Below are 19,349 nucleotides of genomic sequence, written 5' to 3' on the forward strand. Positions count from 1 at the left end.
ACCAGGAACTCTGCTAAGCATCCTACAGTGTACATAACAGTCCCCATAACAAAGAATCCTCTGGCTAAAATGTCAATAGTGTCGGGGCGCCTGGATGGCTCAGTCAGCTAAGCGTCCAACTCTTGATTTTGGCTCAGGTCATGATTTCAGGGTCATGAGATCGAGCCCCATGTTGGACTCCGTGCTCAGTGGGGAGTCTGCTTCTCTCCCTCTCCCATTGCCCCTCCCCCCACACTCTCTAAAATTAATTAATTAAAATAAATAAATAAATAAAATGTCAATAGCAACAAAGTAGAAACCCTTCCCTACACTTTTATCTTCCTTTAAACCATATGTAAATAAATGCCCCACTAGAGCTAGAATATGTGTTCCACAGTCCGCAATACCCAAACACTTTTATAATTACTTCCGAAACCTCATTTCTACCCTAATGTTAAAAATAAAAATCTCATAATTCATCTGTCAACATTGTGATTCACCCAAGAACTACACAGATGGGAAAGAACAAACAAACAAGAAAAAAGAGCAAATAAGGAAAAGGCACAGTATGTAAAAAAGACCTGTAAAGGGCGAGGAGGGCTGGACAGCATGACTGGAAAACCAAGGTGAAGAACAGTTGTGTGCATGGCCAAGAAGGTCTGGAAATGAAGCTTGGGGAAATGCTTCATTCCAAATGGCTTCTACATCCCAGAGGTCCAGATTTTACTCTCTAAGTAATAGCAATTTCTAAGGAAAAGTTTTTAACTAGTTGTTTCTTAAGGAGGAAACTGGTGTCACATTAGGTGGTGATCTAACAGGAGGGGAGGCTGGTAGCAGGGAAGCTGGGAGGTTGCCTCGCTACTCCGAGAGCTGAAAAATAGCTGAACTAATGTGATGGCAACGCAGGTGGAAGCAAAAGCCAGGAGAGGACTTACACGTATTCTTAGAGGCTTGCTAAGCTCTCCCTGTAAAGGCAGCCTCTTCCAGTACTGTAACATATAAATATAAAGGCTAAAGGCTATCTGAATGAGTTAACATACCTCTAGTTTTTCCAATGTGCATCAAAAGGAATGTAGGTCAATGAATTAAGCGAAGTAAAGGTTACACAATGTAAATGCAGATTATTTAAGTAATTTCTATATGATTTCCAAATAACACATACAAAACATTTATGATATTACCTGCTCCAGAACCTCTTTGTAGGTGATAGCTGCTTTAGTATCTGTAACAGGACTGTCGTAGATGATAGCAATCTTATCTCCTTGACCATTTTCAATATGACGATCAATGGCATTGTAACAGATGTTAAGCATTCCTTCCACAAACCTGAAAAATTGGAAGTTAAGGGTTAATAATTCTTTCCAAAATATATTGTTGCTTAACTAGTTTCTATATTTCTAGTCTGGCATCACTGACCTTAAAATAGTGTTTCCCCATGCGTGCTATGCCAGGTAATGATGTCTACAAAGGAGATAGGATGGTACAGAAGGGACATTTTTTTTTTAAAGATTTTATTTATTTACTTGAGAGAGAAAAAGTGCACAAGCACAAGTTGGGGGAAGGGTGAAGGGAGAAACAGACTCTACACTGAGCAGAAAGCCAGACGTGGGGCTCGATCCCAGGACGCTGGGATCATGACCTGAGCCGAAGGCAGCCCCTTCATTGACTGAGCCACCCACACATCCCCAGAAGGGACATCTTTATTTTAATAAATATGTATTTATTTTGATGTGCACTAGAAAAAGATATACCTCACACTTCAAGGGGATAACTTTGTGGGTTTTATTGCTTAGGACCAAACTAAGTATAGAGCACCAAAATAATCTAGGTTACATGGATGAAATGACTTGTATATAAGAGCAGAGCAGGCCAAGCAAACATTAGGCTGAGAGGACAAATGGTAGATGTGTGACTGAGTTTAGGTATCTGCTATAAAAAGACAAACTTACTGGAAAATTCAATTCTTCTTTAAAAGAGCTAGATACATATTTTTTTTTGCTTCAATTAAGTGCAATGCCTCCAGTTGCACAAAGAATAGATAAGCTCTATTCTGCATCTTTGAGGTGTTTCATAATTTAAATAAAGAATGGACATGCATATAAAATTTTCATTAATTTTTTCAAAGACCTTTGCAATTTAGTGCTTTTCATCTCCTAATTGATCAATGCTTCCCTGTGAAAATATGGACATCGTGTAGATAGATGGAGATACTTCTTAAGGAACTAGATCTCATTTTCCCAAAAGAAGAAGCTTTGCATTTGCCACTTGTTTGGGAGGAGGGGATTAGAATAAAGTATTCAAATACAGCAGTGGTCTACTTGTCCCAATGTCAGACTAGCAAATATTCTAACAATGCAAAAATAACAAGAAAAAAAAAAAACATTGATGCAAGAAGACAAAGTCTTGTCAGATAGCAGAGGATCACCATCAGGTGCTCACTCAAAAAGCCCTGTGTGAAATGAGGCAGTGAATTAAAAGCAGCTAGAGATTAGTGGCAGCATTAAGAAATTACACATAGAGAACTCAGCAGGAGGAGGGATCACTTAACCAGGGTCAAATGACCCTACACACTTCAATAATCAGAATATGACAACCTGACGGCACAGCACAAGAAGTTATTCATGTAAAGATTCTTAATCGCCAAGTGTGATAGATTCAATGTTTGTTCAAAAATATTGTCTCTTCCCCTTGCCCCCACCTCCATGAGCCCCTTGCTGTGGGCTCATCCGCGGAGCACGCTTTGCTGAATCAGCAGATATGATTCCAATAGAGGCCCGAAAGCTCTTCTACTTCCTCTAGAAGAGCTTCCAGGTACCCCAGCTGCCTCCTCAGCCTCCTACCCAAAGCAGATATTTAGAGCCCAAAAAGGAAGCAGAGAACCCAACCCAGTCAGATGTATGTCTTGGAGCCATGTTTCCAGTCATGGCCATCCTTGATCATCTGACCACATGACGACCTAGAGATCCATGGAAATAACTGCTGAATAGGTTAGGATTTGGACATTTTTAGGGTTGCGGGATATGCAGCATAACTGTGGCCATAATCGGCTAATATGCCCAGAAAAAAAGGTAGTTTGCTCAACATTTTGTGGCAGAAATAAAGAAAGATATTTTATAGGCTTTTCCCGCAAAACATTTATTTATATATTTTTTTTTGGTTTCGCTTTCTGTTTCTCAAACAGAGTAGGAATATTGGCTTGCTGGAACACTTTATCGATGTTGTCATTGTTCTCTTTCTTTTTATATACAACTTCTACTCTACCACACTTTGTGCCCAATAATTAATTATGCTCATGACAGTGTACAAAAACGGGGCCCCCTCAATACCAAAACATGAAGCATTTACTTTATCATTTGCCGACTGTTCTCCTACTTCTTTACTTATTCCTTCTCAATATCTTTCATTGAAGCTTCTTCCTCTGTCAAATCTTTGACCAAGATTCCTAAAGTTCCATATCCATCCCTTGGCTCACTCTGCATACACTCCCTGGGTAATCTTTATACTCATATGGCTTCAACTTCCAGCTTTAGCTCCAGCCCTGACCTCCTTTCTGAGCTCTGGACCCTTATAGCCAACAGTTTGCTGGACATTGAAGGGTTCCAGAATAAGCCTCCCTAAAACATGCCACTTTGACATGTGGGTTATTTTGAGCAGAAGATAATCAAGGCCCAAAAGACTCAGGAAGACCTTTAACTTCCTCCCCTTACATGCTTCTAAGAATTTAGTTAGAAGGCTGGTCCAGGAAAAGATTTATCACCAAAGATAACTACAGAGAGTATGGGCTAGGCATGGTAGGCTGTGGAGGAAGGGCATGGCAGGGCTTATTTGTTCAAATTCCTCTCTGTGTTCCATGGTGTCTCCAAACAAGATTTGCTCTTTTCATCTTCCCATGAATTGTCTTCCTTCCTTTTGAAGCTCTAGGCCCCCCACCCCCTTCACCTTAGCTCAGGATGGCATATAAGCCTCAACAGTCTGTCTTCGAATCTCTGATGTCTGTGTGAGGCTCCCATATATTTGAAATTAGTTTTTCTCCTGTTAATTTCCCGTTATGTCAATTTAATTAATAGATCAGCCAAAAGAACCTAGAAAGATAGAGTAAAAAAATTTTCCTCCCCAACGACACCTCTATTTGTAAAGAATAACATGTCCAAAACTATAGTCATTTTCACCACACCTCAACCCATTGCCCCACCCCAAATGCAAACCCTCCCCTGCTCCTGTTTTCCATATTTCAAGGAATAACTTTGCACCCAAGGACCTGAATTAGAAACTCCAGAGTCAGATTTGATCCCTCATTCTCTACATTCAATCGGACATATGTAACATCACATTAATCTCTGTAAATGTTCAGTTCTCTCACTGATAACCTGGGTTAGAATTACTGCCTCCTAATTAATCTCTCTGCCTCGGGCCTTAGCCCATCCTCTCAAGTCATCTCCCTATGCTATTAGAATGTGTTTCCTCAATAAGTCAGACTGAGAAAGACAAATTCCACATGATTTCAGTCTTATGTGGAATCTAAAAAAACAAAACAAATGAATAAACAAACAAAAAGGAGTCAGACCTATAAATACAGAGAACAAACTGATTGTTGCCAGAGGGAAGGAGGTGGAGGGGATGGGTGAAGGTAAATAGGAGATACAGGCTTCCAGGTATGTAATGAATAGGTCATGGAGATGAAAGGCACAGCATAGGGAATATAGTTAATGATATTATAAATGGCATTTTACAGTAACAGATGGTAGCTACGCTTGCGGTGAGCACAGCATAATACAGAGAAAAGTTCAATCACTATGTTGTACACCTGAAACTAATGTAACAGCATGTGTCAACTATACTCAAAATTTTTTTTTAAGTTTTTAAAGAATGTTTTTCCTCAATGTAAATGTTGTCATACCAAATAGTGCTCGAAGTTATTTAATACTATTCCTTGAAGTTCAGAATAAAAACTATGTATCTTCTGATGGCATGCAAAACCCATTCATCTCGGCTTTATTTCTCCCCATCCAACTTCCCACATTCCAGCTTCAATGAATTACAAAATTTGTAATTCCTGAATCCAGTCAGCTTCTCTTTCTGTAGCTCTCCTTTACCTTTACCACCACCCTCCCCCAAGCAGTTCCACATCCACATATCTTTACCACAGAACTTATCACATTGCATTGACAAATGGTCTACTTACTTATGTTTCCTTCATTTAACTGTAATCTACCTTATAGCAGACACAATGCCATATTCTTCTTACAGTCCTAGGATCTACTACAGCAGTTCTCATATTAGGCATTCAATATATATTTGATAAATGAATGAATAAAAATACTAGTAAATGTTCAAGAAACACTAGATTTAGGATCCAGGTAGAGTAGCGAGGGTACTTTTTACTATCTCATTTTGAAGTTGAGAGAACAGAGACTTAACAAGAAAAATTCCCAGGATATTTGGCAAAAAATTGGATAATGCCATACCTGAAACCCAAGTCTTTAGACATCTAGACACACATCATATTAACATCATCTTAATTAATTCATTTATAAATAACTTATTTTCTCTCCTCAAGTTCACTGATTCTTTCCTCTGTGGTGTCCATTCTGCTGTTGAGCCAATTCAGCAACTTTTTATTTTGGTAACTGCATTTTTCAGTTCTAAAATTTCCACTTGGTTTTTCTTTATATCTTGGGTTTCTTTGCTGAAGCTTTCTATTTCTTTATTGTGACTTAAAAAAATTTTTTTGAGTATGTTTATAATAGTCTGTTGAAGCAGTTTTTTTTTTTATGGCTGCGTTAAAATCCTCATCAGATAGTTCCAATCTCTCTGTCATCTCAGTGATAGCATCTATTGATTGTTTTTCTCACTCATGTTAAGATTTTCCTGGTTTTGGGAATGACAAGTGATTTGCGATTGTATCCTGGACATTGTGGATATTTTATTATGAAACTCTGGAGCTTATTTAAAGATCCTATTTAAATTCCAGACCTCCTCTAACACTGTGTCAGTGGAGGAGAGGAATACATCATTACTACCAGGTACAGGTGTTAGTCCCAGTTCCCCTAATGGCCTCCTCTGACACTGGCGGGTGTGAGGGGTATCTCATTACTGCTGGATTAGGGTGAAAGTTCAGGATCCCACTAGGCTTCCATCACACACTATCCTGGCTGAGAGGAGGCACCTTTTTACCGTTCCCCCACATGGTCTCCAATGACACTGTCAGGTGGAAGAGCCTCCTTACCTCTCTACCTTACCCAGAATGAAAGGTCTGACCCACAATATAACCTTCTCGGACACCATCAGGGGAGGTGGCAATGTTCATGTTGCCACCTTGGAGCCTGGCTACAGTACAAGTCTAGACTCTGCGCCAGGTTTTCATGGGTGAGGATGGGATTGCGGTCACAGTTTTTTCTGTAGTGTTTGGCTGGGTTAGGGTGGTTACTGTGCTAAAATCCAGAGACAGGTTTTGGTTGGGGCTTTTTTTTCTCTACCTATTGGTGTTTCTGGGTGCCTGCCTCTCCAGCACTCAGTCTAGGACATATAAGACAAAAAGTAAACCCAAGGAACTCATTACCATGTCATTCCTCATGTCTCCAAGTTCCTAGATGATTTGGTTTGTTCTCACTACCTTTCAGAGTCTTCTTATGTCTGTTTTATATATAATGTCCTAGGTGTTGATCTGTATTTAACTGGATGAATAGAGGAAAGTACATTTCTCCATCTTGTCCTGAAACCAGAAACTTCTAAATAACATTTATTGATCCCTTACTCTAGGCCAATATAGTATGTGTATTAGCTCATTTAATCAAAACAACTCTGCCTTACGAGGTAGGTACTATTATAAACCCCATTTACCCATGAGGAAACTTATTGGACAGTAACATGCTCAAGGAGCCTGATTAGAGAACCAAGCCCTTAACCATCACAAACTCTACAGCCAATATTCAAAGAACTTTAGATTTTTTTTCAATTATTTGAAAATATGTAGTAGTTTCATATTTAAGTTATTAATATCCTAGGGTTTTCTTTTTTAAAGATATTTAAAGACTTTTAAGGGTACCCTTTAGGACAGGCAGAAAGGAGATTCAAATAAAGGGCAGGGCCTGCAAGCAGTGTTAAACAAGAGCTGTTGTAGGAGATAACAAATTGGTGTGGCTCTAGAGGTGGTAAGAATTAATGAATATACCACTATAAATTGGCTAGACTTAAAGATTGGTTTACTGTGGCTGACCGGACCAAGTGACTTGCAAGGAGCCTCCCAGCTCAAAGATTTGATTATTCTACTATGACAAGATTCTTATTTCATTTTAAATCAAATCATTTCAGTAAAGGTCAACTGAATGCCTTCTACGTGCTGTCTTCACTGTCCCTTCTAAATTCATGAGCAGGTTTTAAATGGGTTGTCTTCCCAGATTATTAAAGTCACTAATGCCCCCTGTAGACAACTGAGAAAATATACTTCGGGGTATTTTATTTTTTATATATGTATATATTTTGCCTCTATGTTTAAGATTGCATTATGAGCCTTTTCCAAGGGCCTGAAAATTTTAAAAAAAAAACACATTTAATGATGGCATAATATTCCATTCAATGGCTATTCAATAATAATGTTAACCCTGTATTGTTGCAAATTGCCTTTTGTAATACTGCCATTATTTTAAATGATCTTGGAATAATGTTTCTTATAGAGAAATGTTGGTTACATTGTTTTTTATTACATTTGCAGGCAAGATTCCTACAATCAAACACATACATCAAATAATTAAATTCCTTCTGGAAATATTGAATCAATTTATATTACAATCAGCAATACCTGAAATTCCATTTTATCACACTCCTCCAAATACAGATTATTCTCAATCTTCTTCAGTTTGAGAAGTGAAAAATAGTTTTAATTTTGGTTTGACTACTGGTATTAAGCACAATGTCTTATCAGGTTTTAAAAGTTCTTTATATTAAACACTGAACTTATGTTTGACATTGCCACAAATTATTTTCTCAATTTATTCATTAATTTCAACTCAGTGTTTCCTGACATAAAAATATTTGAAATGTGTATGTAGTCAAATAAACTCATCATTTTCCTTAGCAATTTCTTCCTCTAAGAAAATTCATAATACTCTCTTCTGGTTTCATTTTTTATACTGATCCCTGACATATGCCAATAATTTATTCATATATGTATAAAATCTGTATGTAATATAAGTTATATAGTATATATTATACATATGTATTATATGATATCTGTGTGTGTGTATATATGTATATAGGTATACACAGACTTATATATTTATATTTCCATAATGATGTGGTGGTACAATTATATTTGCTTTTTTATCCATAGTCAATTTTACAAGCATCAGTCTTTGTACAAGAATAAATTTTTGACTAACGCTTACTGTACTCATTCTCTTTCATGATGCTCCATTCTTCACATATGTATTATGCATATATATTCCCATACATACGTGTGTGTGTGTGTGTGTGTGTGTGTGTGTGTGTGTGTATACACACCAGAATCTTTGCCAGGGCTATGTAGTTTCTAGATACAACTACTGGAATGTTCTGTCCGTAGAGTCTTGTGAATAGTTCTCTCTTTAAACTCAGTCAGCTTTTAGTTCTGTTAAAGAAAGAAAGGAAAAAACTTCATATTCTTTATTCTACCACATCTCAGCCCTGAATTTCTTCTGCAGAAAATTGAAAGAAATCTGAATGTACCCCACAGCTCACTTGAATAACAGAAAAAAATACGAAACTGAAAACAAATTGATAGCACTAATGGCACCACTAGAAATGGTGTTACCATCAGATCAGAGCAGTGGCAAATTGTGGACTACATGAAGCAAACAGAAGCAGAATGACTGCTAAATCCAGAAGTCATGAAAAACATGGTAGATGCGTGTGTACTGATACGGAAGGATTTCCATGACATCTTATATACTGTCAAGTTAAAATAAAAGAAAGAAAACAATGTGTAGAAAAAATCATAAACCATACCATAGATTATATTTATGGGGAAACTATAAACCCCAAGCAGGTAATAAAAAGGCTCAACAAAAGGCTCTCAATACAACTCTGAAATAACTCCACAATCAGAGGGAGGTGGGAATAAGAAATGAGCCATAGCTGTTTGGATACATAATCAAGACATAAGCCATACACACATGCTCACACCTACATACACGTCACACAGACTCTCACAGCCCAGTCTAACTTTCTGAAATAGGGACAGTTTCTGCATGGATGATCCTCTAGAATATTTAAGACCTGTAGAACAAGGACAAGATTCTATGTGACTTCCAGCCTACCTAGAAACCCTACATAGCACTGCCACCTGGAAATCCCCTCTTTTCTCTCAATCACAGGAAGAAGGACTCTAGTAACCAAAAATCTGCATTTACTGACACATGAACTAAGATCCTTACCTGGATTCTGAAATGTACTCCAGTCAGCTACCTGAGCCTGGACACTCAGATGAGTGTATGTGTGTATGTGTGTGTATGCAGCTGTTCGTGTATGTGATGAGTGTATGTGTGTATGTGTGTGTATGCAGCTGTTCGTGTATGTATGAATATATATATATGTATATGTATATAATAGAGGACAATATAAAGCTGAGAAGTGGGGAAGGCATATTTTCAACATAAATAACAAGGGGAAAGACATATTTTTAACTCCAACAATACATAAAGTGTACCTAAAAATCAATATGAAAAAAAATTAGAAATCCAACAGGTAACGAACCTCAGCATGCTATGCATAGAGCGAAAGAAACTGATAATGGCCAGTAAGCAAAAAGCTATGATGCTCAGCCTCACTGACCATCAGAAAAGTGAACATTAGAACAATAATGAGATGTTATTTTCCCCCCACTGGATTGATATAAAGATATAATACACAGCACTTTCAATTTAGCCAAAGCAGGATGCTTGCATGTTTATCTCTGTGCTGTATAAAAGCACAAAAGGAGTCTAGAACAACGTACAAGAAAATATTAATAGTGGTAAAGTTGGGTAAAAGAAAAATTGAGGGGACAGTATGAAAAGGGATAGTCTATATTTTCCTGTAATAAATACTTCTCTGTGATTTGATTTTTATTAACATGAATTTAAGAATTAAATGGATGATAAAAATATATTTATATAAAATATAAATTTTAACAGAAGATTGCTTGGCTCTTGGTTTGACTGAATTACCATCTCCATATCATTAAAACTATCATTGATAAAAAAATTTAATTAAATAAAATCATCTCTTTTCAATTTTCTTCCGGTAAAAAGGAACATTTCTTATGATAACATCTAAACTCAGTTTTAAGAAACTAAAACTTGGATCATCCAATTTTTGCTGCTTCTTTTTATTTATTTTTCTCACCAGCATCAACCTCAAGCAGCTATACAGTAGTACTAATAACGGCCACACAGAACCTTCAAATCACATAGAGAGATCTACTATAAATCTGTGTTCATCAGTCCTGCTTGCTGTCCACTATGATACCGGTTGCCCTCATTCCAGGCACTTGTAAAACTGCCCTTGAAATAAGGCACGGTCATGAATCTTGCTGTGGCCCATGAACATGGCTACAGAAGTAGTGCAAGAAGTCTTCAAGAGCCAGCGTGTGTTTTCCACATTTCCTTGTCACAAGGACCAGTGACATTCCAAATGGCAACTTCCCTGTCAACCTGTATTCTTGAGTGAGCATAGATGACATGAAGCAAATCTCCTGGGTAACCAAGACAAATTTACATGAATGTGATACACCCAGGCTATTTTTTTCAATTTTTATTTTTTGAGAGAGAGAGAGAGAGGGAGAGAGAGAGAACAAGCAGGGAGGAGGGTCAGAGAGAGACAGGGAGAAACAGACTCTCTGCTGAGCAGGGAGCCTGATGTGGGGATTGATCCCAGGACCCTGAGATCATGACCTGAGCTGAAGGCAGAGGTTTAACTGACTGAGCCACCCAGGTGCCCCGACCTGGGCTATTTTAAACTAGGATATTTGAAGGCCATTTATTCCTGCAGCCCAGCCTGGTCTATTCTGACTGATAGAAAAGTCCTCAGACCCATCACTTTCAGCAAATTCAAACAAACTTTAACATTGTCATATTTCACAATTTAAGAGGCAGACAGATACACTCCAGGCGAAAACAAAAACAAAAACAAAAACACAAAACCAGCGTAATGTCAGCTACCTTAATTATGTAGTCACTATAGTAATGTCAGATGTCCCTAAAAAGAAGTCGAGATCCACCATCTTCAGGGTCTGAGCTCACAGAGGTGGAGCTGAGAGTCTTCAGAATGAGCTCCATTAACAAGGAAGCTCTTGGCGGGGGTGTCTGGGTGGCTCAGTCAGTTAGGCGTCTGTCTTTGGCTCAGGTCATGATCCCGGGATCCTGGGATCAAGCCCTGCATCAGAGCCCCTATTCAGTGGGGGGGTGTGCTTCTCCCTTCCCCTCTGTGTACACTCCTTTCTCAAATAAATAAATAAAATCTGTACAAGAAAAAAGAATAAAAAAGAACTTCTTTATACATAATTTTCTATTTTCCCTTGCCTTTTCCTCATTAACCCCTGCTAGTTTACATCTAGCATAAAACCTTGGACTCAGCTCTTTGGAAGGAATCTTGTTTGAATTTGGCTTCTCCTCTTCCCCTTAGCCTACCCTGAATCCTCTCTGTCTTCCCAATATTTGATTTTAGCCCACACTGTATTTCACTTTGACCTTGCACATCAAATGAGTTAAACTGGTGTGTGTACTTGGCCCACACACTGGGCTGAGTGGATGAATGTAGGTAGATAGCTGAAGGATATTTGGAGGTTGGGAGCCTGACAAGTTCCATGGTCTTGACCTTTAGGTACTAGAAGAAACTAGTGCCAAATGTTCACATGATTCTTCTATTCCCATCAATTCTCATGATTACCAACCTTCTCTTTGTTGAGAGCTAAAATTTGTTATTTAGGCATGTATTTGTTAAACCAGTTTTCAAACATTATAAAAGGAAATAAAACTCTGACACTAAAAAGAAAAAGAAAAAGAAAAAGAAAAAAGACCTCTTTTAAGAGGGGGAAATTGATAGCATTTACTCTGTGAATTTGATTACCCAGGTACAGAAAGTGGAATTGATAAAGTTTAAAATGTTCCTTTCAATTTCACCACTCCTTCCTATTTCAAGAATAAAAGTTATTGTATTTTCAAAGTGTGACCTATGAAATTCTTTCATAAACTGCCATATTTCAATCTGTAGGAAATAGCTGTTGAAAGCTACCCCTAGCACAACCATATTTGGTTTTTTTAAAGATTTGATTTCTTTATTTGAGAGAGACAGAGAGACAGAGACAGCACAAGCAAGGCAGAGAGAGAGGGAGAAGCAGACTCCCCGCTAAGCAGAGAGCCTGACATGGGGCTCGATCCCAGGACCCTGGGATCATGACTTGAGCCGAAGGCAGGTGCTTAACCAACTTGAGACACCCAGCCACTCTAGCACAACCATATTTGGTAGTCACTGTGCTGCAACACACTCTATAGTCCCAACTTTTGATTTCTGTACTGGACATCATTCACCATTAATTAACTGGAAAGTCCAACTTACAATTTACCTTCTGATAGGAGCTCCTTCCTCGGATCATACTACAATTTCCTTCCTTGATGACCACCTATTTAGGTCTTTATTTGGGCACAATTTAAGAAAAAAAAGTTCAAGCTCTTTTTTGAAAGTTAAATAAACCCAAGGATAACATGTTGAAAACCATTCAAAGATGATGGCTCTATTTGGCTATCTATATACTAAAATACTAAACCTATACTAAAATCGTGAGGAGTGTATAACCATGATAAGAAATAATTCATTATTTTATAGGCAGACTTCGGCAGATTACAACCCCCAATGTTAGCTACCAATAATGATCTTCTCTTCAAAAGTTTTTTTATCCAACAAATTTAACAATAATTTGTTGTTGGTTAGACCTGAGACTATAGAGAAAAGGGAAAAAATTTAATTGGGAACACGTCCACCACTCTAAAAGCCAAACTGATTTGCAATAACTGTAATAGGAAGCAAAATGTGGCAAATCTCCTGGCAGAGGTAGAAACTAAGTATGATGAAAGAGCAGTAAAAAAAAAAAAAGAGAGATTAATTCCAGCTAGAGGAATGTGGTTAGGAACCTGTGGATGTTGAAATGACTGTAGTATAGTTTTTATAAGGGTCTGAACTTTGAGGCCAAAAAACCAGGGTTCAAATAGCGGGCATTTCAGGTACTAAATGTAGGACTGCAGGCAAATTAACATGCTTAGGTCTTTCTTCCTCCATCTATAAAACTGGGAAAACAAAACAAAAACCAACAACAGAGCACTTACTCTGTGCCAAGACAACACTATGAACAGTTAACACAAATTCATTCAGTTCTCATAATGACTCTATGTATACACTAATATCATCCTCACCTTACAGATGAGGAAACTGAGGCACAGAGAAGTTAAGTGGCCTACCCAAAGTCCGCACTGGTGGACTGGATGTCACACAGTCAGGCTCCAAGTCACAACCACTTATTGTGTGTTGTTAATATGAAAGTACCCTATATCCTCCACAAGCACAATTTCATACACATTTCATTGACTCCTTTCAATAACCCTATCAGGCAATTACTACTATTATACACATTTACAAATGGGGAAACTGGCTTAGATAAGTTATAAAAGCACAGTTGTCTGTGGCAATGGGTATGATGGGCTAAAGTAGGACACAAGGGGAGGGTGACTGTTGCAAGATTTCTCGTAATAATAGTGTTGCAGTGCTAGAGATGGAAGGCAGAGGGGTTTGAGAAATATGGAAGTCTGAAAAAAAAGAGAAGAGAATGAAAAGAATGCATATCAAAGAAACCAGGGCTCAAGAGGAATCAGCAAGCTGTAGTCACATGTCAAATCTGGCCCATAATCTGTTTGTGTAAATAAAGTTTTATTGACACACACCCACACTCAATTGTTTACATACTCTCTGTGGCTGCTTTTGCTTGATAACAGCAGAACTGAGTGCTTGCAATGGAACTTAACTGGCCCACAAAACCAAAAATATTTACTATTTGGCCTCTTACAGAAAAATTTTGCCAATCTTGTCTCTAGAGAAGCCTTGTACAATAGAAATTTCTGTGATGATGGAAATTTTCTGTCTCTTCACTGCTCAGTAGCATAGCCATAAGGTAGTTGGCTAAATTTAAATTTGAGTTAATTAAAAATAAATATAATTTAAAATTTAGTTCTTCACTCATACAGGACACCTTTTGAGCGCTCAATAGCCACATTTGGCTAATGTCACTGCAGAATTAAATTTTAAATGTTACTTAATTCTAATTAAATTTAAATTTAAATAGCCACATGTGGCTACAAACTACCATATTGAACAATGCAGTTGTAGGGAATTTCGAGGAGGCAAAAGTGGTCTCCAGCATCAAATACTGAAGAGAGATCAAATGAGGTAAGGACTTCAGGCCAATCCATTGAAAAGGAACACATAGGAATTGGTGATCTTCGGGAGAGCCATTTGGGTTCAGTGATGAGCACTGAGGCCACGGCACTGGATGCAGGTGTGTAAAGGAGAAGAGAACCTGGAGTATAGACAACATGCTGAGAAGTGAGGACATAAAGACAAGGGGGATGCTCTGAGGCTTCTCTTTAGCTTGTACAAACCTTTCAACTGGCTTTTATTAAAAGGGTAAAAAGTGAAGGTAGTTGAGGGGGGAGGTGCTGAAAATTAAAGGAAATATTGTTCTTTAATGGCAATGGCCAGTGAGATGAATAGAAAAATGAGGCAAAGGTCTGGTTCTGTTTGAGAAGTGCAAGGGCATTGATGCTGCTGAACTAGGAGATGTTGGGGTGGAGCATACCACCGGCCAAGACAAAGACCAATGCAAGCCTTATCTTAAAAGCTGGAATGCAGGCTACTTAAAAGGTCTAGAGCTGAAGAACACCCTGATAGAAACGGATTAGAGGTAAAGGAGGAAATGGAATCAGTTAGGAGCTCCTGACTAGCCAAGAGGAGCAAAGTAAGTAATGAAAATATGAGGGAAGAGGAACTATTAGAGAACTAAATCAAAAAGGAACTAGAAGTAGGAGGAAGGATGGTATCAAAGAAATCTGAGGGTTTTTTTCATCTCTGGATGTCAAGTTTACATTGTCTTTAAGTGAGACCTGGAATAAGAAGAAAAAGAAACAGTTCTGAAGTAGGAAAAGGAACTGATATTTTGTTAATCGCCAATACACCAGGTTCTGTGTCTGCTAACTTATATATATATCAAATCGTTCAATCCACACATTATCCCTTGAGGAAGACACTGTTATTCTCATGTTATAGATGAGAAATGAGCCTCAGAGAGGTCAAGGAACTCCCCAGAATTACAAAACTAACATGTGGCAGAGTGCACCCCAGTGCCTTCTGACTCCAAGGAAAATGGAACAAATTTCCAATTTTACACGTCTGTGTGCTTACTTGCGTAATTCTTGTACCTTCCCTGGAGGCTGTTTCCTGTGGGCAGAGACCATGTGCTAGCACATTAATGGACATAGCAAATGCTCAATAATTATTTTTAAATAAATGCCTGCAAGTGTGAATGAATGTGAACTGAAGTAGCACTCTTCTGACACATTAACACAAATAAGAAAAAGCGTCTCACGAGGTAAATGCTCAGTAAAAACAATGACTAGCTCAAAGGCTACTATGGCACACAAACACAGAAGGCTTCAAGCATTTTTAAGAGGGCATCATATTGCTTTATTCACACGGGGACATCTCATCTAAATTAGAGATACTTGGCCTTGAGCGGTATCAACTGACTGTTCCAGGAAACCCTCCAAATTGGGTAATTGCTTACTTGGGGCGGCATAATAACCTTATGTTAATTTAACCACTAGGGATATTGTTTCTGTAAAAGTATTTGGAAAGCACATCCCTCTATAGGACAATTATTTTAACAGAGAAACCTAACACAAAGAGGGAGACATTCTTTAGCCCCACGGATCCTTTATACGTGAGTTCAGACGCACAGAACCTGGCCCCATCCACCAGCCCGAGCCACAGCTTGTCCCATCTCCACGAGAAAGGACAGCCCAGGCATCTGCACCCGGCCAGATCATCTCAGATTAAAACTGAGTGAATTGCCAATGGTGAGAAATACAGCCAAGAGGAAAAAGAATAGAAAGAAAGGCTCTCAAGAAATCAATCCCTGTTATCTAAACTGGATCCACTGTCAATGAAGAGAAAAGGCATGAATGAATGATCTTAAAGATCCCCCGGTTGTGAGTCATACCTGACAGTTAAATTCAAAGCTAAAAGTGAAGACACCATTTTATCTTGTTGGTTTTATTTTTATTCTAGAGGAAATGCAGGGGGGGGGGGAAACAACAGAGTTTAAGCAAACAGAAATAGGATGCGGTTTTAATATAAAAAACAAAAGATAAAATTATAATTAATTAATAGGGAAGGGCAAATGTTAAAGATCCAATCAAAACACGTTTAAATTTCAAAGCATGAATTCATTAAGATTAAAATATAATCATAAATAAACATAAATATAAAAGTACATGTTCAAGGAAAGTAAACTTCATCAGTCAGCCCTTTCCAAGAGGGCATTTCCGATACTCTAAGAGCAGAGGTCCTCAATCGACCAACTCAGAAATAGGTCATGATAAGCTAGTGAGGAACCAAACTCCAAACCAGAGCAGGTTCCTAGGAAATCAGACCTACATACCAGGGCCCATGGGGTCTCCAAGCAGGTAACCCTGGAACCTCACAAGAACCAAGAAGGGACAGAAGAAGAGGCGCCACACTCCAACGCCAACAAGTTAGCAGGCTGAAGTGTTGTTACCAGGATGTTACCAGGATGAAGTGATGAAGCAAGAATGGGAAAAAAAACAAAAGAGGAGAGGGAGAAAGGAGAAGGGAGAGCAGCCCCAGCACCATGCAGAGGAGAAGAAAGCCAATTTGTTAACATGATGTTACTTTACTCTGGTTAAGGAGAAATGTGAAGAGAGGGGAGAAATAGGTAAGGATCGAAAGTAATATGCTCAAAACCTGAGGACTTTAAGGCTTTTTCCCATTTTCATATTACATCTTCATCTTAGCTATCCATTTCTTTCTCTCTAAGGCTATAACTCACACAGAATGACACACCACAATGTTCTGATGAAACTCTCCTCCACAGCCGAGGCTCCCAGAAGGCAGACACCACGTTCATTAACTCATTCTGCACAACACTTAGCTCATGTCCACAGAGAGATGTCTAATACAAGCTCTTATTAAAGAGGAGGAATACAATCAGTCATTTTAGAATGTCTGAGAAGAACTTTTTCTTCCCATTGAACCATATAAATTATTCTGAGACTGTTTCTACAAAGACTGTAATTGGGAGAGATACAAAGGGGGCATCAATTTTGTTTTACTGCTTTAAAAAAAATAAGATTTGAAGCAAATGTGACACAACATAAGATTTTACAAAGCCCAGTGTTCAGTGTCCAATAAATTCTTATCTTTATTTATTCTGTAAATATTTCATATGGAAGAAAGTTATGAGACTTTATGCACGTTAATCTTTTTGGAGAAAAAATTGGACAATATACATTAGAAAGTATATAATTTCCCTTTGATCTAGAAATCTTCTAAGAATTCTTCAGTAGGAAGAAAGTTAAGAAAGAAAGAAGCAGCAGAGACAGAAAGAGAAATCTTTGGAATGCTGTGTCCAGAGATGTAAGTATATCTGACTGTTTATAATAGCAAATAAAGAGAAACCACCTAAACACCAACACGAAGGATTGTGAAATAAAAAATTTTACATTCACCCAAAATGTTAAAACATTCCGCAAACATTAAAAATCATGGACTAGAGGAATAGAGGAATGGAAAAATCACACCTTATTATAAGTGGAAAAATGAGCTATTAATAATATGGATAGTATAATTCCATTTTTCTGCAGGAACAAAAATAGAGCCTTGAGAATCAAACACTCTGACAAATAGATTTTTAAAAGGCAAAACACATACACAAAAACAATGAGTGGGTGCCCAAACTGGCAAATCTGAATAAGTTTTATAGTCAGTTAATTGTACTGTGCCAACATCAATTTTGGTTTTGATAACATCCTACTTGTGTAAGATGTTACCACTGAGGAAAGCTGAGTGATAGGTACAAACAACCTCTTTGTACTATTTTTGTAACTTCTTGTGAGTCTATAGTTACTACAAAATAAAAATTTTTAAATGAGATAAAAGACTGAAGGGAAATATACAAAATATACTAAGATATGCACTGAGAATGCATTGAGAGATTGAACTACGGTTGATCTTCCACCTATTTCCCGAATTTACCCAATTCGAATTTAAAGAAATACTGCTTCTTTATGGAAAAAAAAAAAAAGCATAACTCTATTTTTTGTATTAGTTTCAGAGATACAATTAGTGGTTCATCAGTTGCACATCGTACCAAGTGCTCATTCATCAAATGCCCTCCTTGATGCGCATCAAACCTAAATTTTGATCAAAATTATTTCTGAATAAAGCAATATCAATGAAGAGGCAACGTCAATTCAAACCTAGGTCTCAAACTTAGGCCTTGTGATTATAAAACCTCTGCTCTTTTAATTAAACCACACTAAGTCTCATCCAACTTCCCACCTTCACCTCTCCAAAAAACCTTACAGACACAACCATGCTATAGACATATCGACAAAGATAAATCTGACTAACTAGATACCATTGAGCATAACTTAAAAAATTTTATTATGCCTTTTTTTCCCTAGCATTATCCTCAAAATAATCTTAGAACAGTATCACAAACTCTAGCTGTGCTTTATCCTCGCTGATCCCCCCAATATCTACATACATATTACATTCATAGATAAAACATTTTCTGTTAACATCTCCATAATTTGAAACTTGACTACAGTGCAGCCTACTCAATTTTCTACGAGTTCATTATCTAGCTCCTGCTAAGCCCACTATTTCCCTTTATTCTCTTTGTTGTTACTTGTCTCTTCCTCACCTTCGTTGTATTAGCACCTCTAACAGAAAATGAGAGGCTGTACAAATGGATAAAATGAAAACTGGTTGATTCTTTTATCTATGGAAGGATTCATTAGTTAGAAAGTGGCTACTGTTGATCAAAATGTGAGGTTGTATCCTCTAGTTATTCACACCTCAACAATCAAAGGCAATTCAGAGTAGAGCTGACTGTGAAATAAAACAAATTTTAATACCCATATTTTCAGAAAATTGTTACTAGATAGTCCACATCACTCGCAATTACTCTTTTTAAACAGGAAAATGAAAGCGATCTCATTGCAAGCAAAAACACTTTTTTCCTTTGATGTAGGAAGTTAGTCTTCAAGGTTACACTCTATCTGGAATCT

At 37.7% G+C, this 19,349-nt stretch overlaps 1 protein-coding gene across 1 annotated transcript in view; it reads right to left on the reverse strand.

Moving 5' to 3' along the window:
* ACSS3 (acyl-CoA synthetase short chain family member 3) overlaps positions 1–19,349 on the reverse strand; it is a 149,572-nt gene that overhangs the window by 113,352 nt on the left and 16,871 nt on the right. The window contains exon 2 of the mRNA XM_045779883.2: positions 1,161–1,305. Coding sequence (XP_045635839.1) covers positions 1,161–1,305 — 145 coding nt within the window. The remainder of the gene's footprint in view (positions 1–1,160; positions 1,306–19,349) is intronic.

Source organism: Ursus americanus, chromosome 17 (genome assembly GCF_024610735.1).
Source record: "Ursus americanus isolate L20-20 chromosome 17, mUrsAme1.1.p, whole genome shotgun sequence".
NCBI classification, from domain to species: domain Eukaryota; kingdom Metazoa; phylum Chordata; class Mammalia; order Carnivora; family Ursidae; genus Ursus; species Ursus americanus.